Genomic DNA, 27,549 nt, shown 5'->3' on the forward strand with positions numbered 1-27,549 from the left:
AATTATTGTTCAATGATTCTGGGGAATTTTTTCAAATTAACAAGAACTAATTCTAATTCAACCAATAAACGTTCAGAAATATAGAGGAAAGAAGCAGAAACTTCAGCAGCTTACTTAAAGGTACACTTAGAATGGCGCCTAGGTAAACTAAAATAGGCTTAAGACTATTCAAAATAATGTTATAGAACAAAACAACTCTGCTATGACTGGAGAAGAAGCATTTTGAAGTCTAAACTGTAATGAAGGTTGCATTTTTTTAGAGCTAATTGCATTTCTCACCCGTCAAATGAGTATTTTATATAAATGACCTAAACAAGTTTTCTCCTTGTGAATAGGAAAATTTGTTATTTTCTTTTTTATTAACTAAAACTCATTTAAGAATTAAAAATTATTTCCTACAATACTCTAAAGAGAAAACGTCTCTAATGAGCTTTCTTTGCTTACCACATTACATGTAATGTAACTTTACAAACACAATACCGAATCTACGGCAAAATAGGATTGCTATAAACACTAAAATTGTAAATACAACTTCGTACGAGATCATCTGAGCCACCCCTCGCACTCCTCCGATATAAGAATAAAAACAATTTGGGCTTCACCCTATTAAAAATAAAGTATAAATTATAATTCTTATTCCTGTCAATAATCTAATACAAGACACTCTTGAAGAATTAAACCTTATTTCTATGGGATAAAATTTTCAAACTGATAAAGTTACCCCTTATCAGTAGAATTAGTATTTTTGAGTTTTTTTGACCAAAATGAGCAAAAAAAACACCGCTAAAATTATGAAAAAATGAGCAAAAAAACCCCGCTAAAATTATGAAAAAATGAGCTCCCAAAATATCAAAATTGAGCAATTTATATTTAAATAAAAATACAGTTCTATAAGGATAATATAAGTTAATTAGTATTGTTTTGTATTTATTATAATGTATTCACAAATTTTGCTATATTATATCGACAAAACAAGATTTTAGAAAGATCTTCTACCGTTAATTTTTGCCTTCTGTCAGTATTGGTAGTTTTTATAAAATCTAAAAGACGTCCTTGTGGTGCTTCCAATCTTTATTAATTATTTATATTTATCTAACTACTTTCTGGAGTTTACTTTTATGTGTTGATCTGATTCTTGTTCCTTTTTATTATTAATTTATAAATGTACTACTAAAAAATGTAGGAGTTGTGTTTTTTGTACTGAACGAATGAAAGGTTATTTATATATATTATGTTCAAAAGGAATTATTAGTAGAGTGTCGTAAGACACTACATTCGTGAAACTGACAAAAAGAATCATTACATTAGTAGACGACAAGGAGTCAGAAAAGAAGTGTGAAATCAGTCAGTTGTCATTGCAATTACCAACTTTCACTGCATTTCGACTCTCAATATATTTTGTGAGAATAGAGGCCCAATTTCTACTGGTTTTAATCACTCAAGAGCGAACAAAATACAATCATCTGCTTAGTGTGATCCCTGAAAACATTCTTTATGAAACTTAAGAATATTCTCTTAATAAGTGCCAAAAAGATGATAATCCGTATTCAATGTTAAAACCTTTCCTCATTCGACAGTGGTTTGGGTCAAAACAACAATTAGTCAATGACATAGTAAATCTGATGACTAACAAAAGGAAAATTTGTTTTGGAGAAATGGAAGCAAAAGCATGTGATGTGATTGACGAAATTATGAAGGATGGCACCAAGATTAAGGATACTTTAATAAATTGGTTCTCAATTGCCTCCCCTCTTCTTCACTGCAACATTTGCATCAATGATTTGAAAAACTCTCATACGAGAAATTTATCGTGTGTGCTAAGATGGAGTAAAAAATGTTTAATAAGAGTACTCTAGCAATTAGTTCTTTGCCAGATAGTGAGGAAGAAAATTTTCTTTAAGAAATTAATATAGTCGAGAGAGAGTCGTACAGTATAGGCTGATAATTACATAATGTTTTCCAAATCCAAAGCTTTAATGAAAGAATTAATAAATCATATTTTTTTACCAAGTTGGATTTAATTAAGAAATATTATCAAGTTCCCATGTTAGCAATTGACAAAGAGAAGGCAACCATATCAACTCCATATGGATTTTATCAATATTTGAGGATGTCATTTGGTCTAAAAATGCCACAAGTTCCTTTCAAAGGATGATTGACAGAGTGTTGGAAAGTATGATATTCTTTTGTTTTCAAAGACAAAAAATGAGCATCATAAACTTAGAAATGAGTTTTTAAAGCTCTTACAACGTAATAAATTGAGTTTGAACATTGAAAAAAGTCAATTTTGCAAAACGGAAGATTACTTTCTTGGCTTCACTGTTTCTTAAAAAGGTGTTAGACTAATATATAGTAAAATGTCTGATTTGAAACAGTTAACAAGACCTCAGACTTTGGAAATTTTCAACAAATAGATTGGTATGGTTAATTATTCCTCGTCCTGTGAATTAATAAGTCAATTCTATAAAGCTATCAAGAATAAAAAATAATGCTACGATTTCATAGTCTCCAGAATTAGATCGAGCTTTTAAAAAGTTTAAACTCAGTATGGATTTGGTAATAACGCTTACTAGTTATATTCCTGGTTCCTGATATTACATCCAAGGCCTATCGTACCTACAAAACAGGTCAGTAATTTGATACAAACAATTCATAATGAATCTCACATAGGAATTAAAAACTCGATTAAAAAAATTCAAAGTCAATATTGGTGGAAATCTATTAATTAAGATATAAAAAATTATATTAAACAATGTGAAATATGTGATAAATTTAAGAAATCAAAATCACCAAATATATACTACGAATAGATAAAATCACGATGTAAAAAATTTTATCAGATAAACATAGGTCAATTTCCAAAAATAAAACAATGACCCTTACTGTAATTGATAGGGTCACCGAATGGCTTGAAGTGTATCCCATGTCCAGTGCTACTACTGAAAATATCATAAAATAATTAACTACTAATTAGTTTGCAATATTTGGATATCCTAAGTATATAAGGAAAGATCAAGGTGGACAGTTGGGCTCCATAAAATGAGAAAAATTAATGAAAAACTTCAACAGCGACATCATAAAAACAAGTCCCTACTACCCTGAAAGCAATGGTCTTATTGATAGAGAGCATCGAACTTAAAAGGAAGTCATTCGTAGCCCAATATTAGAGTCAAGTGTCAATTGAGTAGAACTATTACCCGCATATTATTGGACTTGAGGACAACAACTAAATCTGGAGAAAAGGCTTCACCAGCAAAAATGGTATTCGGGAAAGAAATTCAGTCATCTGGGACAGTTTTTTCCTGTTATAAAATAATTAAACAAAAATTAATACCCAACACAATAATAAAATGAATTACCTAATTCGATTTATAGAAGACTTCAAATATCAATTCAAGTATATGTATTAAACCCACCAATTCGTCCTTCATTAAATCTTCATTATAGCGGACCATTCAAAGTAATAAGAACATTACGAAAACCTTTTGTTGTAGAAATCGTTGGAAAATCAAAGTCAATATCAGTCTATAATTTAAAGCCAAAATTAATCTAAGGGGGGAAGTATGTGGTGCTTCTAATCTTTCTTAAATATTATTTTTCATCTTATTACTTCCTGGAGTTTACATGTATGTGTTGATCTGATTCTTGTTCCTTATTAATATTAATTTATTAATGTACTACCAAAAATAAAGGAGTTGTATTTTTGGACTGAACGAGTGAAAAGGTCATTTATATATATGTATTATGTTCAAAAGGGAATCATTAGTCCCTCATCGATATGAAACAAATTTGAAATTGATGAGATCTTAGATTTATTAGATGGAAGTGTGTTATCATCATCACCACGGATGATATGTCCAACCTTTTGCATTAATGGAAGATCAGGAATTTCGTAATTTGGCACAAAAAGTACTACGCCTTTGTTGAAAGATTTAAGGGATTATTCAACAGTCAATTTATCAGCAAATTTCCACTTGGCTATTATCGGACTCTGGCTCCCTCACATATCTGATCATGTAATCATACCCCATATTGCATCATATGCATAGTTTTACATCCAAAAAGAGAAGTTAATGAAGGAAGCTTTTTGAAAGTGGATTTTCTGTTGAAAAACATCATTAAAAGCTGTGTTGTAATCAAACTAAAATCAAAGTTTTCTCTACTTTTTTCATATCAGTTTAGAAAAAGGAGCATTTTTCAAACAAAACAGGCCAAAATAAATAACTGAGCAACGATGGCTTAAAAATTCAAGATCTATTTCCAAGTCCATGTTAAACTCCGAGTAGAATTGATATGGGAGTAATTCTTCTCTATATATTTACGAGATACGGAGTGGGATTTGTGTTTATTTCAATCGTTTCATTGCTGATTGTAGTTAATAAATTTAATAAAACGTCATGATGACTAACTTGATCTTCTTCCGAAGATTCTACAAATGTTCAGTATTACTACGTCATGTATTTTCTTTGCATACCGAGAGGTCCTACTCTATACATGATTGACCCAGTTTCAATAGGCGTCGTATTTGTATTTGTTTTGTAATACAACACATTATATTCATAAATGCAATTAAAATTCGACCTACATGTAAACCGTTTGGATCTTATTTAACAAGAAAGAAAGAAAAAATAACTTAAATACTCATATTAAGTATTCAATAATAATAGAATTGAAACAATTGTTTGTATATATCCTACTAAGTATAAAAGAGTTGAAGTACTTCAATATGTATCAGTTCTTTAGTCCTCAGAATGAAGGTCATTTTGATATTAGTTGCTTATATTTTAATTGTCACGACTAATATAACTTTGGCAAATAAGTTTTGTGGATCTACTGCTGGAGCTTGTAATGGTAGGCTAGGAAACGCCACAGTTCCCTGGCAAGCTGATCTAATATTGACATACAAATCACCTTCTGGTAAAGAATACAAATATCATTGTGAGGCCGTCCTGGTTAGTCAGCACCACATTATGTCAACATCTAGATGCGTATCACATTATCCTGGAGTTACTTCTTCAGTGAGATCGATGAAATAATTAAATCAAGGATTAATTAACTTAGTGCAATAGGTTCGTCTTGGAGGAAAAGCGGGAAAGGAATATAAAGTGCAAAAATGGTACATCGAGGGTGGGAATGAATGGGATTTTCATGAACGCTTAGCCATCGGAGTACTTAATGTCGAAGTAAAACTAATCCCTCACCTTGTAGAGCCTGTATGTTTGCCACATAGATCGGTGTCCTCTTTTAAATCAGTTTCCTTGACAAGTAAAATATTTCTAATTTTGTACAACGATGTAGTTGATTATTGCTTAAATGTTTATTCTAGTGAGCGAATGGGGTGACGGAACTCCAAATAACCAGTCAGCGATCCTTGAATACCTCTCCAAATACAGAAATGAATGCTCAGAAGCGAAGAAAGAATTTGATAGAGAGCCACTGTACTCGGAAATGTGTGTTAAGACGAAAAAAGGACGTGTTTGTAAAAAGGATATTGGGGCCCCAATAGTATACAAAGGTTGGAGTAAACGCTGCTATTTGGTTGGAATCTTAAGTGATGCTACTGATAATTGTCACGCCTCAGTCAATTATGCAATTAGTATTCCAGATAGTAGGAATTGGATAGATCAAATCTTGCACAAAAATTAAAATAAATATTCGTTACTAAGATGATTACACTATATGTAAATACAAGTTTTCTTACTCTTACGATTAAATATTATTTTAGCTTTGTATTTAAATCAATAAATTATAATAATTTATGTTTAGACTTGAATGAACTAATTGACAAGAATAATTTATTTTTGTTTCAAAAAATCAGTTTATTTATACAGCGTTAATTTCGACAGACAGACAGACAGTAACAAAAAAATCAAATTTCAATTTTTAAATAAATGTATTGAGGATTTTTTTTATAGAATAGCCAAACTTTTTAACAATTTTTTTCTATTTCGTTCGATTAAATGAAATTTAAATGAAATTTCTCTTCTTAACAAAAAAAGACGAAACAAAATGTGACGAAATGATTTTTTTTTCAGATATTAACTAGAAAATAAATATCTTCAGTAAATTGAATTTTTACATATTCTATATTTTTTTTTACAAATATATGTATGAAGGGGCCTCGTAGGTTTTTTGTAGAAAAGATAAAAACTTTTTGAAAAATTTGAGAATTTAAACTTTTTGGAAGAGACTGAATTTGAACAAATAACCATTTTCTTGAAAGAAATTACCTTTCGACAAATATATGATTTTATATTATAGTAGCGATAAAAAAATTCTCGATTTGAAGGGGGCTACATTCCATCTACCCCTATCCTGCAGAAACCTCTGGTATTTATATCAAAATGTTATCTCTTCTGGACAAAATAAAATGAGATGAGACGAAATTGGATGCAAATATGTTGTTCTGTGCACTGATACTATTGTGGTATGGAGGGACTGACGCGCGCTGAAATGGTACTACACTGAATTGGTATGGGAACCGGTTCTTGTAAAGCCATCACATCATTTATAAATATTTTTTTCTGCCAATGACGTTACCCTGGAGATGTTCATTTAAGTTTATGTGAATTACATATAGCCTTAGTTTTGTTTTATAAATTTAATACGAAAACCAAGCTATAAATATTGGTATTGTCACAACACTTATGACCAGGGGTACTACTAGCTTTCATCATTGGGGGGGAGGCTAGCCCAAAAAATTATCAACACTGTAATCAATTATTTATACAAATTGGTTTATTCAAGGATTTTTAGTAGTCCTTGGTTTTTAAATATATATTATATTAGGTTAAGTAAACATTTCTTAGCGTTTTTCGCTAGATGTATTTAGTGAGCTATATCTCAGAATTAATACAATGTATCAAAAAAAGCTAAAAAATTAAGCTACACTTTAAAAAAAAGTGCATTTAAAGTTTTGTGTTTGGTGTAGCCAGTTGTGAGCTACAGCGTTCCAAAATGGAAGAAAAAAAGAGAAAATTCGAAACATTCTTCTGTACCACTACAACCAAGGTGAAAAGGCGGAGCAAGCTGCCATAATAAGGTATCGAATGCAGCAGTAATGCAGTGGTTCCAACGATTCCGTTCTCGTAATATGGACGTTCAAAAAATATTGACAAATTTAACTCAATTTTTATGAAAGTGGAAATGTCAATTGTCTTGTTATCAAAACCCTAGACGCATATTTATGCAAAAACGTCAAGCAAATACACAAAATATCACACTGACATTACCCTTAGTATTTATAAAACATTCGTCAAGTAAACACTTTTTTTTATTGACTTATGTTCGACATACACAAGTTAGTTTAGTATTTCACTTGTTGTTGAAGAAATCTGTATGTTTTTTCAAAAAAAACAAAAACAACTATTAGATAATAATTATGTTGCAGACAAACTATAATTAATCATAAATGCCTCTATCTCAGTAACCCAAAAACAAACTTATCAACAAAGAGTGTTGTTTACTTGGTGGGTTTGTATACTAGATTTAGACTATCTGCACCATCTGGTGGTTATAAATGTTTTGTTAGCTTGCATATCTCGTATTGCCCCCCTAAAAAAAAACAAAAAAACATGTATTGCAATAGAAATTGAACTTATCACGACGTTACCTCACTAACACCAAAATGAACACCGTATGTTTTTTTAGGTGGCGATGTTTCTGCTTCTTTTGTCCTAATCGGTATTCTGAACGTTGATTGGTTGAATGAGAATAAGCTCTTTTTAAACTGTGAACAGTTATCAACAATTATTGAATAATAATTCCATAAAGGGGAAGAATTGACTTACTACGAACTATTTTAGCCATTTTCTGTTTCTTTTCTTATTAGAGATTGCGTGATATATAATAAAATTAACGATGTGCTGATTATTGGAGATTTAGAAGTGTCAAATCCTTATTGGACTGCTGGGCCGTATAAATACATTTTGAGATGGGGGGGGGGATTTACGACATGGGCCACTGTTTATATTTTTTTTTACCATACCATTTCTTTACGATATTCATTTTGTATAATAAAATACCAACATCATTAAACATTTACGGACCACCACCGTTTTACTCAGCCTTGGACTCAAAATTGAATTGAGGATCAAAATTCCAGTAATTCCTATTTTTGTTTTTATTTTTGCTAGATACGTTGTCGGATTGGAGTTTTATTTAGTTATTTAACATAATAAAACCTCATGAGACCTCTTCTCCCAAACATTTTTCAAATTGTCAGAGTTTCTATATCATTTTGCAGTTTCTTTTCTTCTTCTGTTTTTTTTTTGTCAAATCGGCAAGTCATATTTTCTGTTCTCTATGTATGCAAACTTAATAGCCATCACATTCATAGCGTTTTGTAAACAGCAAATAAGATGACTTTCAAGACTACCATGTCATTTTTGATTTCATCAAGAAGAGTAGTTAGTTGTTACATGCCGAATGCTTTCATTTTCCTTCTCTAATTATGGGACATTCCCAATGTTGACATATTTGTAATGAAATCTACTTTGAAAATTAGAAAAAGAAAAACAGTTCTTGCCTGTGTTTTTTTTTTTTTTTTTTTTTTGGTTCACTATTTAATAGCTTGTCGTGGTATTAACTTCTCTCTCTGAAGTAAGCATCCTCACATATTTTTGGTGTATTTTTATTTTAAATTTTGAATAATCAAATAAATATATATATGTTATTTTAATAGTAATTTCAATATTTCCCCTCTACTAATGCTACTTTAAATGTCTATAGCAGTAATTCATTTTCTCCCTCAAAATCATATAAGAGGCATCTGATATTAAGAAGGGATTAGTAGTACCATATCAGGAACGTCCGCAGAATTATATATACATATGTTTAAAATTTTGAATTTTTCCTCTGCTACATTATTTGATCGAATGTCCTTTTTTAAGAAAAGAAATCCTTAAAAAATGTTCCTTTCAATACGGTAATTTTTCAAAAGAAAAAAAAATCCTTCAAAATACTGCCCCTCCACCTCCTCCGGACGCCCCTTCATATGTCTCGCTCCCGCCTTCTCATTGAGCTCTTTTTCCCTTACAAAAATTTCAAGTCTAGACATTACTTTTTCACTCCCAATAAGTATAAAAAGCAGTGCGTTACATACTCATTTCAGTACTCCTTGGTCAGACCAATAATTGTAATTAGTTCAGTCAAAAAATGATTTCAAAATTCTAAAGATTCCTACAGAACTGCAGTCATCCTCTGCGTGTCAGAAAAGTAAATACTGAGGGAAAATGGAAGATTTTAAAGGGTTCGAAAAATATAAAGAGATGGTGTGTCAAGTATGCTCAATGATGAGGCTGAAGAATGAGTCAACATTCAAAGAAAGTAATTCCCATGAAGCATTATACTCAGATAGGCTGGACTCACTCTATGACAATCTATGTGGATTGATAGAAGAGATTAAGAATTTGCGGAATCAAATGGTTCCTTTTGGTGAAGAACGCTCCTTTTTCTACGTTAGTTTAACTACTCAGGAAGAGAATATCCGTTTAAGAGCAAGAATAAAGACTTTGGAGGAGAATGAGAAAAAGAGTGACTCTAAAAATTTGGCAAATAGACTGAAAAACGATGATTCATCACTCAAGCATAAATTAGAATATTTAAAGCCGAATTTTCAGGCTAAAATAGAATCAACAATTGAGTCACAGTTATACCAAGAAGGGACCGAGCCTTTCAAAGTTCAGAATAGAAGGTTGGATCATTCATTAAAAGAGACAACAAGGTCTGTGAATCTCACAGACGTCTTATCTGGGAAAAAAGTTATATGCGAAGCCATTTTTGACGAATTTGCTGATATATCTATATGTGGACCTTTGGAAACATATTCTAAATCTATTTCTCCTCCTTCGTTTAATCCTTATTATTTTGCCAATGGATATATATTAAAATGCCTCGGAAGCATCAAAGTTACCATATCTAATCCAACAAAAGTAAATAATAGTAACGTAACAACACTTTATATCTTCAATGAAGTTAAAGTCCTTGTTTTGTGCGGAAAGGACTGGATGGGACTTAAACACAATAAAGTAGAATCAACCATTTTGGCTCCTGTGAATGTTTTGAATAAAAGGTTGGATTATTCATTAAAGGAAACAACAAGGCTTGTGAATCTCACAGATCTTGTTTCAGGAAAAACAATTGAATGCAATGCTATTTTCGATGAATTCGCAGATATATCCATTTGTGGGTCAGAATTTTTGAAAAAATATCCAGAGTCCATTTTTCCTTCGTCTTTAAATCCATATAAATTTGCCAATGGATCTATATTAAACTGCCTTGGAAGCATCATAGTCTCTCTATCGAATCCAGCAAAAGAAAATAACAGTAATAAAACCACACTTTATATCTTCAATGAAGTCAAACCCCTTGTTTTGTGTGGAAAGGACTGGATGGGACTTAAATGTACAAAGAGAATTATTGACTAATTAGTTGAATGTCTAGCTATATCTTTTATGCCACATAAATAATTACTAATTATGTTTGTGTTGATTTTTTTTACCGTCGTTCTTAACCTGGTAATTATTTGTATTTTAATCATACTTCAATACAAGTTCAGTTTCTACTTTATTTTCATTAAAATATACATTTTATATAAAATTTATTTAAAATATTTATTATAAAATTTATATTTTATGTCAATGAATGAATGAATTATCCATATTACAATAGGAATTTAATAATATTATGTTTTAATAGAATGGAGATGAGTTATTTGAAATAATAATTTAAAATATTCACATAAAATGGAATTTTTGTCATCAAATCTTTTTCATACTATTTTTGTTGCATTCAACTAACTCTGGTTAGCCTTTCATTTTTTATCACGGCGTTATCTGCTTATATAAAAACAACACAGTATTTTATAATCAGCTTTAGATTTGTCTACTTATTGTCCCATATAAGTATTTTTAACGTGGATTGCTTGAATTTGAATACTTTCTAAGAAGAGCTATCAACAATTTCCGATATTTATTGAGTAATTCTTCCATAGTTATACTAGGGAAGAATTAACAAACCTGATTTACTTCGTGAAAATCATGAAAAAAAACTTCCAAATTTCTATATTATAGATTTATTAACAAATGTTAATAAAAGTCGCAATATGATATGACATACAATGAGTAGTCAAAAAGCTATGATTATAACTTAACCAGTAGCAGTAGATTACTAGTAAATGGAGACATTCCGTCTTCAGTCTCTCTAGTTTTTTAATGAATTTTGATATCGAGGGCAGGCTAAACAATGCACCATCCCTAGAACACCTTCAGGACGGACTGCATTAGGATGCCTAATCTGGCAAGACTATTGTGAGGCCCCCAAAAGTTAAGAACTTTTGATTTTGATTTTTTTGTATTTTGACCCATTTTATATAATTTTTTTGAAAAAAAAATATTTTTACATGTACCCGTACTGATTGTATGTTTTATATGAAGTGTAGCAATAAATGGTTTTTTTTTAAAAATTAATTACTATTAAATATATAAATTAAAGTATATTTGTGATATTAAGTTAAAGAAGTACGTGTAAAATAAAAAAAGATTAATTATAACAAAAAATATTTATTAAAAATTTTAATATTAATATACACAGAAAGTGAAACAAATTAATAATAACAAACGACACTAAATATTACAAATGGATTCAACAAATTATTAGGGACAAATCTAAATTATATATAAACAAAAATAATGAGACATTTTTATAAAGAAAAAAATATACTAATTATGAGTAAAAATAAAATCCGTCTTTTTCCTATCATACTTCAAATTATATGTGCAATCCTATTTTTTCGTCATCTAAGTAATTTGTAAAGCTAAGAAAAGAAAAAGCAAATTAATATTTTTAGTATTTAAAACGACTTATACGACCTTAAATAAATTGTACTTCAACATGTTGGAATCCAAGGAGCGTACCCAAATCTTAATCCGATGAAACTGATATTAGACAAACTATTTGCACATATTTGTATATATTTAATTAATTTTTGAATATTTAAATACATCAATAATAACTTACCCAAGTCTTAACAAGAAGAAACTGATGTTAGACAAACTATTTTTAAGCTATTTGAAGCTAATATCCCCTTTGACACCATTCATGCTGTTGTTCTTGACCATATTACTGTATTTAGGAATAAATGTAATTTATTCTTAATAAGTTATTTGATAAATACTTACTCTTGCGAATAAAGGAAAAAAATATTGCAATATTTTATTTTATAATTAGCTTGTTCCTGACCCTTTTTCCTGATAAACAGGGTCTTATTTTTTGTATGAATGGCTCTCAATTTGCTGAAAATCCTCTCTTTGTCAAAATTTACAGTAGGTGTGTTTCTGTAAATTGTCTCCTCAGAATTTGCTAGGTCTTGCAAATCGTTGTACGCTGGATTTTCATCTAAAAATATATTAAATTTTGTTTTGAATTGCTCTAGCTTGATATCGACGCGTAAATCTCCGACAATAGTCAATCTCACAACTAAAGGGAGTCTCCCTTCTAACACGGTAATGGCCTTGGTAATTGGGTTGAGATTATGATTAATTATTGACAATTCTTCATAAATGAAATCATCATTTATCTTTAACGACCATTCATTAAGGTTGTTTAAATATTCCCTGATTACTTAGAAGTTATTGAAATAGTAACCAACTTCTTTCAACCAAGTTCCCTAGCGTGTGACGATAGGTGATGGAGGTAAGGAAATTTGGTAAGAACCAGTAAAGTTTTGTTTTCTTAGCCAAGTATTCAAAAATATTTTTTTATTTCTGAAATGAGCTCGTTTGTCTTTGGAAATTCTTTACGTGCAAGTTCAGCCACGTTATGGAGTCCATGAACTACACAAATAGTATGTTTCAATTAGGGGTTAGCTTCTTTTGAGGTCTTCACCCACTTTTTGAAAGTAGAAAGCTCCATCCGTGATGAACACTTTTAACTTGTTTTCATCAAAGTCCAAACCAAGATTTAGTCGAATACTCTGAACGACAAAATTAGCAACATTAACGACATTAGCAAATATACTGTTGATTAGATAAGGAAGACCCAAGAAACGGCCATCCAAAGGACCCATCAATATTACTGTCATTGATCGTTCCCAGTTGTCTTTAGTCTCATCAACAGCTATGAAAATATCCTTATCTCCAATTTTCCCTTTAATTTTGGAGATTACATCCTTGCTGACAACCTTCATTAATCTATGTTGAGTCCTTCTAATAAGGACGGTTGTATTGGTATATGTCTTCCTAAACTTTGAGAAAATGGGGTTCTCCACGGTGAAAAAAACGTATATTACAGGAAACTAGTATCTTAAAGTGGTTAGATTGTCAGAATCAGCATGAGTCAAATATTGTTCGTATGTATTCATATTGTTTTTATGGGACGAGGACATTAAGTGCCGTTTGACTCTGGATGGGGGGGGGATGTAAGAGTACTTACACCGACATATTCGACAAAATATTTTGTTGTCGTCCCGTAGGTACCTCCAAATGGCATGCCTCCATTAATTTCAAACCAGCCGTAGGAAGAATTTTTCCCGGCATTTCACTAATTTTATTGTACAAACTCAAAGGTACTCGGCGAACAATAGATTCTTTGAGGAGATGTTGGCGCAACAATAATTCGAGAAAGAATGAATAAATAAGAAAAAAGGGAAATTCTACCAACTGTTTTCCTTTTCTAATCTCAAAACAGTAATTTATTTGACCAAACCGCCCAGCTTTAAATATTGATAAATGTTATAAACATAAACAATCATCTTCAGTAATAAAAATCCTGTGTGTTTTTAGCTACACTGTTTTTTTGGAATTGGTAATCTGAAGAAGGATCTTTTCCTAAGCAGTTCTCATTATTTTTTAACTCCTGAGAAGTAAAAACCCTTTACTAAATAGATTCAATCCCTCGGCGGAATTTTAGTCGATTTTTTTTTGCCGAATGACACTTCGATGAAGGGCAACTTGCCCAAAAATGATTAAATTTACTTTTGTATAAGATTGCATATTTTAATTCAATTTAAAACTATATTATGATATATAGGTATTGTTTATATGCTAGGTAAATATTGAGTGTTATTTTTCAGAAAAATATTTTATATTCATTAATAAACATTATATAAGCACATCACAGTAGGGGTTCACTGTAATATGATTGTTGTAAAGAGGTTACCGTTGCGTGGTAAAATTGTCGTTACATTGTCATTGTGAGGCAAAAATGTTTTTTGGTAATATCATCTTGAAGCAACATCACAGTGTAAGCAATATGATTGTGAGTAATTTCATAGAAAGACATTATTATCGTGTGCAACTTTGTTGCAATTTATATTATTTCCGGACGATAAAATTATTGAATGATGAAGACACTTCTCATTTAATATCCCCAGCCCACATGTTTTACAGGTGAAGCCCACTGGGCCCTAATGCAGTTTAAAGTCCAAGGCTGTCGCTTTTATAAGCATTTTAACCCTTTCATAATATGCTATAATACACTTCGAACCACAGGTTGTTCAGGCGAGTTTTGCCAAGTAATATAATCGTTAAGTCGTTAAAATGTGAACGATTAAAGTGAACTAAACGATTAAAAAAGGGGAACTAAAACTTGACAAATACTAATGTTTAGCTACGCTTTTAATAAAATATTACTAAGCAATATCAATACAGTATCGAATAAATACTATGTTACTTCGAAATAAACGTATATATGTAATTCATTTTAAAAATTGTGAAGAAATAATATTACAGTGATAGTCAATTACCAAATGATTTCTATCCTTTTTTCTGTTTGTTTTGGAGGGAATTTTGCGTTATACAAAAAATGGAGAACGTAAATTGAATACGAATAAAAGAAATGAAATTAGGAAGAGGGTAGCGAGTTAGTCTTAATATGGTTGATGGAGGAAAATATTTGTAATTATAATGGCCAAAAGGATGGAAAAACTTCAAACGTTGTCTATCGACAAGTTTTACTAAATTCTGGAGTTACTTAACGCCTTAATGAAATAATTCAAAATATAAATATATAATACGGGTACGTCCTACTATGAAATAAATTTATATCTAATAGTTTACAATTTTTTCGTTAAAATTTTTTCCTAAAAAAAAATTATAGTGATTCAATACAGGTTTTTTAAATTGTATTTAATATCAGTTTGAATCATTCTCTCCAAATGCTATCTAAATAATTATATTGGAGGGGAGGTTATATTTGAACTGATTTAGTGAACAAATCTTTTTAGTGAAATGATTCTAGTGATTAAATTAACTAAAAGAAATAACAATTCCTAGCACTATTTTGTAAGAATGTTACAAAAATTTTAATTCATTTTTTTTTATCTAATAGATAATGGTAAAAAATACATTTTGATACCAAAATCATGTCTCTAGCTTCGACATTAAAGAATCATCGAAATCTTACGACTTTTTTCCGTACTGTTTGTGTTACTTATAAGTAACTAGTTGATAATTTTGTAAGAAAACAAAAGCGTGCAAGGAGGAGGGGTAAATTAAATAATAAACATCTTCTTCTATCAAGGTATCATTGTTTATTAAAATATAATATTAGATACTGATCGATGATTATCATCTGCCTGCTTTATTATGATTTTTGAGGGTATAACGAATGCATTTATTAGCAAAAAATGTTTAAGTGAAGATAAACTACTATTATCCTCATCTCATATCGACGTATTTCTATAAAATCAATTAATGATGCGTTACAGTAGATTTGAAAACTCTGATTTCACAAGGATGCTTAAATTGTAATTCATTATGAACCTTATTCCATTAGCTAATGAAACGTTCAAAGTAATTTATTTGAAGCTCAAAGTTTAAAAAAGAAAAATTTAATTAAATATAATCTAAATACTAAAAAATGAGGTAAACATTAAATTCCAGAGGAACCATCATTAAATGATTAAACATTTATAGTTAAATATACAAAATTAAACAATTAAAATCATATAACATTAATAATATTAAATTATAAATACAGAATATTGAAATAATAGATTGAAAATCCAGATAATTTTCTATTTTAGCTAAACATATCAAGAATTATTAAAATAGTTAAAATTCAAAACTTTAAATGGTTTGCAATACAATAACAAGGGAGAGCGTTGGATGTTTAATCAAAAAGATAATCACCCCTTTCTTCATGACTGGGGTATGCTAATTATACAATTGTACATAGTCATTAAATATTATTCTATCCGAGCTATGGTGATCTAACTAATTATTAATAATAAAAAATGTCAAAAATAATAAAATTAGACAATAAATATTACTAATAAAAAAATTGTTATAAATAAATTCATCGTTAAAGATTTAGAGCAAAAAGCTAATTTTGATGTAGTAATGTCCAGCGATATTACTCCCTATTAAGAAATTTAGGTATGCTTATATAACAACATACTATTATCATGATGGATATACACAATTGTTAATTATAATGCAACACCCAATGTAAGAACCCTCGTTGTTGTGACCATTTAAACAGTTCGTTGTTTTGCCTTTTATGAGTTTTAACTGAACATGTAAAACAAAGAAAAAAGGTTTATTGATTTAATTGGAGCCCATCAACCATAAAGCTATTCTTTAGTCATAAAAATTTGGATTGTTATTATTTAATATTATTGATTAATTTATTGTTTAATAATAAAATGAATATGATACCCATTTTTTAGTATGTAATTATATTTAATTTAAGTTCTCAGAGAAACTTTGAGTTGCAAATAATTTTTCAAATACTCTACCCCCTTTCATTGCTGACCATTCTAAGAATAAGGTTCATAATGAATTACAATTTCTGGAGTTGACGTTTCATAATCTACTGTAATGTCATTTATAGAAAAAATAGAAGTCATATGTTACGGTTATATTTAAAAAAAAACTCTGAATTTTGCTAATAAATACTTGAGATAGTACAAAATCATAATTCCAGGCAGATGATAACAATCAATATTACTTAAAAACATTTTTATATGTATTGGGCTCCAAATATGACATCAACTATCTTATAAGCAAGGTTGATAATTTTGGTTTTAATAACATTTTTTATGAGATGATATAATGAGTGGCGTGTAATTTTATGATTTTGACTTTACATTTATATCGACATAATCTGTTTCTCGCCCGGTAAGTATTTTACAAATTCCTGATACAAAAGCGTGCGAGGAGAAGGGAATAAATACCTATGGTATCACTGATTAAAATAATAAACATCTTCTTCTATCAAGAACGTTATCAATTCCCGCCTTTATTATTCAATATTAATATAATATTAGATACTGACAGTCGATAGAAAACTGAATAAAATGCCTGAAATAATGTCTCCTTCTGTCTCGATTTCTGGAAATGGAGGTCCAAGAATTTGAAAATACTTACCGGACGAGAAACAGATGGCTTTTCGGATGTGTTGATATAAATTTGTCTTAAGTCCCCCGTCTAGAATTAAACGCCACTCATTATCCTCATCTCATATCAAGAGCATGGATATTAATCTATAAAATCAAGTTAATGATGCCAAGTCATACTTTAACTCTGATCTCACAAAGATGTTTAATGCATGTAATATACTCTTATCCATTACTAATCATCCTACGTTTAAAAAATTTATGATGAAATACACTGGTAAACACGTCCCTTCCAGAGGAACCATCATTAAATTAATTGAGGATGTTGGTAAGGATGTCATTTATAGAAATACCCCCATTGTAAATTGTGAAGTTTATGAAATTTTCAGCATGTTTTGAGTCATCCACACCAAATTACGATCAAAGTTATCAGTAAAAAGTATAAAATATTTACTAATTTCGAAATTTATATCTGAATTTTATACCATCTAACAGTAAGTATTCATTTTTTTTAAATCTAGCCATAAAATATGATTCTATTTTAGCTAAAAATATCAAGAATTATTATACGCAACTCATTAAATTGCAAAAACAACTGCTTAAATGGTCACAACAATGGGGGTAGTAGCTTTGGATGGCTCGCAACTAGTTTGTCTGACACTAGTTTCTTCACTTAAAGACTTGGGTATGATAATTAGGTTTTCCAACATTACATAGTCAATAAATATTACTTTTTTATAACTTAAAGATTAGTTATGGTTGATAAGCTCTAAGAAATGATGTTCAGAAAACTCATAAAAGGCAAAAATAATTGCTCAAATTGTCACAACAACGGGGGTAGTTGCATTGAGTGTAGCATTATAATTAACAATTGTGTGTATCCTTCATGATAATAGTATGTTGTTATACAAGTATAAATAACGGGGGGAAAAATATTTTTTGATGCTCTTAATAAGGAGTAATATCTTCGGACATTACTACATAATTAGCTTTTGCTCTAAATCCTTACGATGGGTATAATTCTAAAAAAAATTATATTAGTATATATATTGTCTAATTTTATGATTTTGACATTTACTTTATTATTAATAATTATTTGGATCTCATCGGTAGAGATATATCTATCCTGTGCACAATTGTATATAACAACTTCCACATGAAGAAAAAAGGGTCTTTTTGATTTAACTCTACGTCTGGCTTGTTTTTTTCAACCTAAAGTTATGACATATTTAACTGAATTCCGATGTCAGACCAAGAAAATATTATTTGGATAAATCTATTATTTCAATATTCTGTATTTATAATTTATTGTTATTATTAGTTATATGATTCTAATTATTTAATTTTGAACATTTTAATTTTTAGTATGTAGATTATATTTAATTTAAGCCTTCCTTTTTTAAACTTGGATCTTCAAATATATTTCGAAATACTCTACATTGTCGTTTCATTAGTTATTATTCTGAGATTATGGTTCATAATAAATTATAATTTCAAGGAGTGTGACGTTTTCAAATCTACTGTAACGGATAAAAAACGTATAAGTCAATTATACGTAGAATATCTTTATTAAACATTTTGCTAATAAATACTTTCGTTATACCTTCAAAAATCATAATATAGCAGGCAGCTGATAATACCATAACTCATAAGTCTCCCCTCCTTCTCCTTGCACATGTTTTATCTACAGGATTATCAACTTTAGTTATAAGTTATACATAATACATAATAAAATGTAATATTAAAAAAAAAACACAACTTTCTTAAGTATCTAGAGAATTGAATTACAATAATAATTGTGCTAAAGATAATACTTTAAAAATACCAGCAATTGTATTCTGTAAAACGAAATTCAAGTTTATCAATATCTTCCCACGCTCTTCAGACAATAAATGATAATAATTGAAAAAAAATTAAGTCACAGTACTTTCATATTGTGCAGTAATAAAAATTGAAGGTGCTATTGTCTTGTTAAAATTTAGTTATTGCGCATAAACAAATTAATTTGTAACTTTACTTAATACTAGTTAGACAAGTTTATTAACGTCCATTATATCTACTCTTTTATCCATTACACTTAATCTATTATTTTGAAAGCTATCTTGAAATGGCTAATTTTCCAACAAATGCTGCGGTTAAACAAAGCAACAAATGGGAAAAAAAAAATTAAACTGGCTAAAAGATTATTAATTTGTCGACCTTAAATATAAATGACGTTAAATTGATTTCCGTATTTAACTATTGACATTCTAGCCTTTCTATGGGAACCCTCAAACACTTATAGACTTTCGTGCCCATCTTCTGCAAGTTTTTTTTCTCTTCGTAAATCGGCATTGAACTAAAAAAAAAAAAAACCTTTTTCCTTTTCTAATCTACGATTTGACAGGTCAAATGACTTATTTTCCAGTAAATAAGGACATATTTCTTTGTAGCTAATTTTTTTATTATAAAAGTACGTAACATTCAAATAGTACGTATATTCAAGTTCCATGCTCAGCTCTCATTAATTTATATTTTCTAAGAATTCTTTCTTTACTGGATTCCGTGAAAAATGAAATATGTTAACCTGAAATGTCTTGGAAGTCACTGGAAGGTAATCATTTTTTGCTTCTACGTAATTTGCATAATTGAATTGCAACAAATACTGTTTATTAAATTGTATTTCCATTGCAGAATATTGGAGAAAGTTTGGAGAATCTTCGAAATGATACAAGAAACTCTGACCTGCATTTTTTAGTCTATAATTCTAAGGGATTAGAGAGTCGCATCTTAGCTCATCAGTTTATATTTATTCCCAAATCTAATTTACTTCGCAAATTATGCTATGAAGTTAAAGGAAAACACGGAGTAACATTTCCATAAAGTGCTCCTATGTTGAGTTTATTTAAAATATTATTTTTATTATTTTCAGATATCTGAGCCAGTTGTAATTACACTTATCGGATTTAAATCCATTGCAGTTGAAGCTTTAATTTCGTACTTTTACTATGGTCATACTAATTTAAAACTCATGGATAGTTTTTGTGATCTATGCCGTACTCTTGGTATCTCGAATATAAACAAAATCTCATTAGAGTATATTCCTGTACATGACAATACGGATTTGGTCGATCCTTGGGGTAATACAAAAACACCACGACATCATTCAAACACTAAGATATTTACAAATTATAATCTATCCGAATATGATAGTATCGTATTATTGAATGATAAGAAAATATTTTGCCCTCCAAAAGTTTCATTGTTGAAAGAATTGGTGAAAAGGGATTCTAGTTTAAAAGAAGATCCTTTCTTAAGTACTGAAAATCCTGGCTCTAATTGCCCAACATTGTTCAAGCCTCATAGTTTACTACAATCTCATACAAATAATTACGCGAAGGATAAAAGTGACAAGTAACAATACGTTTTATTTTGATTTAAATTTTTAGGTACTTACAATTTATTCGTGTAAGTATATAACTTTTTTTTTAAACAGTGATCCTAAGTGCCTAAGCAAGAAAATGAAGTTGAGTTTTACTCAGAATATTAAAGGAAAGTTGTTCTTAGAACCAAGTATAATTAAAGACAAAAAAACGATAACTATTAGTACAAATTGTGCTCCAAGGAATTCTCCAAAAGTCAATTCTTACAAAAAAGATACCTTTTTTAAAAAATAGTTCGGAAATATCACAATTTACTTGATCAACTCATCAATTATGATACATCCTCATAATAACTGTGAAATATAACTTAATCAATCAATAACCTCAGAAATCGTATTTTCAATTATTATTTCTTTTCCATTACCTAATCAAGATGTATGAGTAACTTTGTCTTCTAATCTGACAGAAATTGTGTTATGTGTATTTCGATTATTGAACTAGAATATAATATCGATATATATATATGGTATACTACTAAAAATAGTCGTTTTATTTCCCTACACTTTAAATTGATTTTCAAGAGGCAAAAGTATTCAAGCCATGCTTTATCAAAATTGTAAAAATTAAACTTCAATTTACAATTAAGACATTAACCGTTGTACGGAGCCTATTTCTTAGGGGCTTGATAAATGCCATACCAATGTTTCTTGTTCTTTAAATAAAATAATTTTTCCTCATAAATTTTAAGTTATTTACCATTTTTCATATATATCTATGTAAACCTAATTAAAAAGACTTGAAAGTTTTTACATTTTAGTCACGAAGCCTCAGTTAATTTAAATCAAATATGTACTAAGCCGCGGGTTTTTATTCATTAAAATGTTTGCAATCCCTGGCCAAAGCTGTATTAGAGTCCTTCTTTTCCGAGTCGGAGTCCAAACCTGAGAACTACAGTTCTTAGTAGATAAAGTACATACATGTAGTATTTGATATAAATAATTTTAGTTTTGATTGCAAAAGAATTATATTCGATACTTAAATTTATACTACTTTACTTAAGCGATATAAATTAACAAATATAATTCAGCATTCAATGCTAAATTGTGCTCAATTTTGAAAATATCCAGGTAGATTTTTGTCATATTAAACAGGATTTTTCACTATTTATATACCTAGCTACGAGGTAGAACGAAGGAAATCCGTTTAGTCCATCACAAAAAAAGGGGGTATATTTAAATCCAAATAAAAATAATTCCAAGAGGACTCCTATACTAATTACTATGCAAGTCTGAGTATTTGATTTATCATATCCAATTTCAAGTTATGCGTAAATAAGATAATTAATTATCTCCTTTAGGACTCATTTTTGAAGTAGTGATCTTTTTATTGATAAAGGATTAATTATCAACGTATGGAATAGAGAGAATTATGCTAACAACGTACATAATAATTACATTCAATTTTCACTCCAAAAATTATGTTTCCTCACTCTGGAAACAGATTTTGAAACATTAAGTCCAAGTAGATACTTATATTATGAGTCAAAATAATTCCTTACTAATATCTTTCTGGAATGTATTTCAAATTTGTGCCCCTTCATAAGTATTTGAAGGATTTATGATACAAAATACACGAAATTGATGTACAAATAAGAACTAACACTTTAAAATGATGGATGATGGATTACCATATTACACTTTTTTCACATGTTTAAATAATGGCAGGTTTATAATTCAAATAATTAACGAATTAAAAAATAATAAAACGAGCTAGTATATCAAGTCCTAATTATGATAAGTATACCTAGAGTCCCATTGTAAATAAATGACATAAATTGACTAAGAGATCATAAATAAATGTAACTTAAATGTGAAAAAAGCTCATGTAACAGTTTGACGATCCTTTTTGGTGAATTCATCATTTATGAAAAACATGTTAGGTACATCAGGCCCAAAGTACATTTTCTGGTTGTTGGAGATGGCTTCGTATCGTTTTAATTCGAGAAACTCTTTTGTTAATAAAAGTTTATTGGATTCGGCTTCTTTATGGATTTTATAGAACTCAGCATCTGCTTTAAATTTTTCCTTAGCTAAATGCATAGAATCTTGAATATGAGCCATCTTTTGCTCAGACTCCTTCTCTAAGATTTGTTTCTCGAGTTTAATCTTGGCTACAATGGATTCTTTTTCAGCTTCAATAACAGCTTTTTTCCTATCGGTTTCTGCCTCCTTTTCTACAACCTTCTGTCTTTGTACAGATATAAGCAACTTGGTCTTCTCGGACTCCATTAACTCATAGTTTTTTCTAATCGCTTCTGGAATCTTAGGCTTAGTGACTCGAACTGACAAAACCCTCAAACCAGGAGCCATGTCACTCAGTTCCTTTTGAATTGCGTTCTTCAAATTTTCATCAATTTGATCAAAGAGATCGATATAGACCTCATGTAAATTATGAACGGAGCAGAACTGATTGAGTTCATGGTGAACCTTGTCAAAGATGAGGGGTTTGTCGTAGTCCACCGTAAATTTCCTCACCATATCATAGACCGCCTCGTTTTCTAGAATGTTGACCACTTCAATACGATCAAAATAGATCATAACCCCACCTGAAGTACCACAAGGAACGTTTTTAATTTCATCCGTTTGTAAAGTGATTTGAATGGACTTGAAGGACGTGATGAGAGGGACCATCATGTGAAATCCAGGGTTCGCCGTTTTTTGAAGAAGAGCTCCACCACGAAAATATACTCCGATATGACCCTCCTCTATACGATGAAGACTCATGTTAATGAGTCCTCCAATGAGGACCATGAGGCCGGGTACTATGATGGGATTAAATCCGGACATCGATAAGGGATTGATGAGCATATATTCAGTAATAACTGATAGTCTATTTTGTAGATAGTGATACTAAAGTTACTAGTATGATACCGAGCATTACAAGATATAGTGTCGTGCGTCATGAGAGGTTGGGTGCTCAAGAGGAACACTAAAATGCAAAGATACCTTTTTTCTACGCGACCTTATTTTGACTGGAGTGCAAAATAATATTATCATAATATCTTACACCCTTCAAAAAATAATTACATATCTTGTTCGAAAAATTCAACAATTATCATTTCATGTTCACTTGAACACTGAAGATAAAATTGAGTTTATTTCACAATTCAATCGAACTATTACATAAAAATTAGTAGTTGAAGAATTTATTGAAATTCAACATAGAGCTTCATAAAGTCGGAGATTTCATGAATTTATAATAAGTACTCCGACCTTATATATTAATAAAAGATGACATGCCCGAGTAAATGAGTTTGTTTGGTAAACCTAAACTATGTTGTGCACATGTTAAAATCTATTCGTCTTATAATGCCTCATTTAATTATAATAACAGGAACCATACTGAACAACTATTTACAGGGAATATAATTTCAATTTGCTTATTCATTGAATAATAAAGCTAGTGGGTATACACTTTATAAAATGCCACAGAGTACTCATAATTAATTAGTAAAAAATTACTCTGATATTATATCAAACATCTAATCAAATTTTAATAAAAACATTATTACACTTATTATAGATACTGTAGATTCATCGCCTCATTTACGTTTTCAAATTGTACAATTTATTTGAAGAAACTTTAGTCAGTTCATACAAAATTCCAACCAGCACTCGGAATTTAACTTGCTACAGTTGAAGGAATAACATCTTCAATTTACAGATAGTGATCCACGTTTCATCAATATATACTATCAGTTGGAACATTGGCAGGGACATCTTTTACTTAAAAAAAAATATGCTCTCATTTTTGTTATGTAACTATTAAGATAATGGAAATGTGGTCTATGTATACAGTTTTGAAGTAAACTCTAGTTAAAAAACAGCAATATTTCATAGAAAGTAGAACTTAACTTTTTATCCTTTTACTCCTAATTTCTTAATTGTAAATAAATAATAAGTAAACAAGACAAATTCATAAGATAAGTAAATGGTACATCTTCCAGACGTGGGTAATATTCAATACTATTAATATAAATTAATAAATACGTTAAAATAAAATAAAACAAAGTAGTGAAAACACTTTCAGATAGGACTATGGCAATTTTGAATAATTTAACCTTTTCTACGATAATAAGTAAATACATATTTAATAAAAACTAAAATCGAATGAGGGATCCAAAAGGACTTCCTTCTAAAGGAACCATTAAGACAGTCAAAGGTTGCTTCAATAATAATAATAGTTATATATATGTAAGGGGTCGGTATGAATGACTTTAGTAATGTTGCAAAATATATAGATTATAGATATATATGAATTATAAAAAAAACATAGAACAGCTCAAGTATGATTCCTCGATTCCATACAAGGATTCAGTTAAGAATGAAATGGTAGGTATATGTAGTAAATGTGACTTGTCATTCACAAGGATTGGATAGGGTTATTGTGAATGAAAAAAGGGATGCATGTATAAAAATGAAAAACAAACCACAAATACGAATAAATTAACAAAAAAAAAAAAAAAAAAAATGTTCTCTACAGTTTAGTTGATTCCTCATCAAGAGAGTTTGATGATTTTAAATTTTAACAATAATGATGATTATCTAACACTGATGATATTTCAGATCTAACAATGATGAACAGAGATGAAAAAATTGAGCATAAATTCCTTATACCTTTAGTTAAGTATGTAAATGAGCTAAGAAAGGCCAAAAGAGCAACGCATGGATCAAATGCTTAGAGCAGTTTCTTCTCTTGAGTCTAGTTCATCCGTTTCTTCCCCTAAGAACCCATAATATTTCAAAATGTCCATTTTACACATAGGACAAGTTCGTTTTGCGAGGAGCCACTGATCAATACATGTTTTGTGAAATTGATGTTTACAAGGTAGGATTCTAACGACGTCGGCTACCTTGAAAGTTTCAATGCAAACGGCGCAAGTATCCTCTTCTGAGCAAAGTGGGTCGTCATTTTTGACAACAGCAGTGGAAATGATAGCCAGAGCTCTTTTGGCTCTGGAACAGAGCTTTCTTTCAAGTCGATCCTTGGCATGCATATATCTAAACCTTTGAACGTAGTAGAATATGAGCCAAGCAAGGGAAATAATCATTAAAACAATGAAAGAAATGGAGACGAATAGTACAGATGTTCGTTTTTCGACACTAAATGAAGTTATAGTTCGATTGTAAGGATCTCTTGGAACGTAAATTCCTTGGAGTTCATGCCATGGGGATCCTGCTTGTTTGCAATAGAAGCGTGATGTGGTGTTATCCGTTACTCTACAATGGGATCCTCGACGAAAGGAGAGACGAATACGAGATACCCGTTGCATGAGACTCAAAAGTTCCAGACCTTTCCATCGATAGGTAAATACGGATGGTATTTGAAGATCACTACGTATTTTCATGGATTCTAAACGTAGTTGTTCGCGATCGTCATACATAAGAACTCCGGACGCACCTGAAAATGAAAAGGGTTTTATAATTGCTATTGATTTGAGATGAGATGGGAGCTGATGTTCAACTCACCATGAGCGATGGCGTTCTCGATCTTCTGGTTGAAGAGACACTCCCCTCTTTCCAGGAGTGCGATCCAGGGCTGATGTTGGGATCCCGAGGGGAAGTAGGTTGTATTGAAGGGTGGGAAGCAGCCTTTGCGACTCCCATTCATGTTGACGAGTTCTCCAGGGAGTCCCTCCACACTTTGAGAGTTCCATGGGGAGTATTGCCCCGTTTCGGAGATGTCCTTGTGGAGATCCCCTCCCACTTGGTAGGAAATGTCAATGAAGGCAGTCCAATAAGCTTCCTCCTCCTCCTCCTCCAGATCCCCTTGCACAACCACGGCCACCAGAGTGAGGGCCAGGAGGCAAAGGAACGAGACCACTAGGGGTACGGCTCCGGGAGTCATCCTCTACACCCAACAGACATAAGTCTTTCAAGGCCGCACACTCGCACTGTCTACGAGATACAAGTTTCAAGTTAGTGCTTCATTACAAGCCCAGAAACTAAAAGTCAAACCCCCAACAGCTCCGCTCACAACTCACACTCTCATCTTTTGTTCCTTCTATTAAATTATCATGTTTGTAATATGTAAGTTCATGCAAAGACTTGTAAAAACTTGGTAGAATGACGGAAGGGGCCCTCAGCTGTGTGCACAGATTTAGTATGCTTATTATTACTATTATTTTTTACTGTATTCACAAAGTACCAGCGCAGCGCAGTCAGCGTTGTAACTGCAGCAATAAATAGGTGAAAAGGTATAAAATATACTATTGTTACATTGCCTGTAGCTGTTGACTTTGGTATGCTTACGGGATAGTTTTTTGCCGAAACACACATTCATTTTTTACGACAGGGACTATTCTCGGAATTCTCTGATTGATTTTTTAACTCTGGACTTTTAACATAATAATAAAATACTATTATCTTTTAGTAGACCAAACACAACAGCTGCGTTCAACTTCTCAAGATTAGAATATTGGCTTACTTAGGCAGAAAAAGAAAATAAATATTCTAATCTTGAGAAGTAAGCTCCTTGTCGCCTTTCTTTTTTTTCTATGCCCAGCACCAGCAGCAAGGGTATTTTTTCTCTTTCTAAAATTTTACAAATGAGTTCTTATCCAATGAGCTCTTATACTATCTGGAAGAGCACAAGCTCCAATCACGCAACCTGTTGTGGTGATAAACATCATTTTTTATGACAAATTCTTTTGGTAAACTCATATAAAAGAATAAAAATTTGTCGTTGTTGTAGTTTTTTAACAACATCACGTGGTGTTTTATTTAACTCTTCCATTTTGGGTTAGCATCTTAAATCCCCGAAAATAGTTTTTGAGGTGAAATTGATGGA

At 30.5% G+C, this 27,549-nt stretch overlaps 4 protein-coding genes across 9 annotated transcripts; 2 read left to right on the top strand and 2 right to left on the bottom strand.

The window, feature by feature from the left end:
* The first annotated feature begins 4,729 nt into the window (after positions 1–4,729).
* Positions 4,730–5,765, top strand: LOC121121524 (uncharacterized). The gene is made up of 3 exons (XM_040716481.2): positions 4,730–5,018; positions 5,070–5,265; positions 5,327–5,765. The coding sequence occupies exons 1-3, from the start codon at positions 4,752–4,754 to the stop codon at positions 5,644–5,646; spliced, it is 783 nt and encodes a 260-aa protein (XP_040572415.1). The 5' UTR covers positions 4,730–4,751; the 3' UTR covers positions 5,647–5,765.
* A 14,026-nt stretch (positions 5,766–19,791) lies between these two features.
* LOC121122184 (uncharacterized) lies at positions 19,792–21,241 on the top strand. The gene is made up of 4 exons (XM_040717190.2): positions 19,792–19,931; positions 20,012–20,185; positions 20,250–20,731; positions 20,814–21,241. Exons 1-4 carry the CDS (start codon positions 19,890–19,892, stop codon positions 20,992–20,994), a joined length of 879 nt encoding a protein of 292 aa, XP_040573124.1. The 5' UTR covers positions 19,792–19,889; the 3' UTR covers positions 20,995–21,241.
* Positions 21,242–22,261: 1,020 nt separating this feature from the next.
* LOC121121235 (erlin-1) lies at positions 22,262–23,684 on the bottom strand. Its single transcript, XM_040716121.2, has one exon. It carries the CDS (start codon positions 23,565–23,567, stop codon positions 22,581–22,583), a length of 987 nt encoding a protein of 328 aa, XP_040572055.1. The 5' UTR covers positions 23,568–23,684; the 3' UTR covers positions 22,262–22,580.
* Positions 23,685–24,678: 994 nt separating this feature from the next.
* gol (ring finger protein goliath) lies at positions 24,679–27,263 on the bottom strand. Of its 6 annotated transcripts, XM_071890755.1 has the most exons (4): positions 27,012–27,142; positions 26,744–26,932; positions 26,229–26,653; positions 24,679–26,160 (listed from the first exon to the last, which is right to left on the bottom strand). In XM_071890755.1, the coding sequence occupies exons 3-4, from the start codon at positions 26,605–26,607 to the stop codon at positions 25,430–25,432; spliced, it is 1,110 nt and encodes a 369-aa protein (XP_071746856.1). In that variant the 5' UTR covers positions 26,608–26,653; positions 26,744–26,932; positions 27,012–27,142; the 3' UTR covers positions 24,679–25,429. The 6 variants fall into 6 exon arrangements, with proteins under 6 accessions (XP_071746856.1, XP_071746855.1, XP_040572053.1 ...); XM_071890754.1 differs by having other exon boundaries at positions 26,744–27,263; XM_040716119.2 differs by having other exon boundaries at positions 26,229–26,657; positions 26,718–27,263.
* Positions 27,264–27,549: the final 286 nt, after the last annotated feature.

Source organism: Lepeophtheirus salmonis, chromosome 8, assembly GCF_016086655.4.
Source record: "Lepeophtheirus salmonis chromosome 8, UVic_Lsal_1.4, whole genome shotgun sequence".
In the NCBI taxonomy this organism is placed as follows: domain Eukaryota; kingdom Metazoa; phylum Arthropoda; class Copepoda; order Siphonostomatoida; family Caligidae; genus Lepeophtheirus; species Lepeophtheirus salmonis.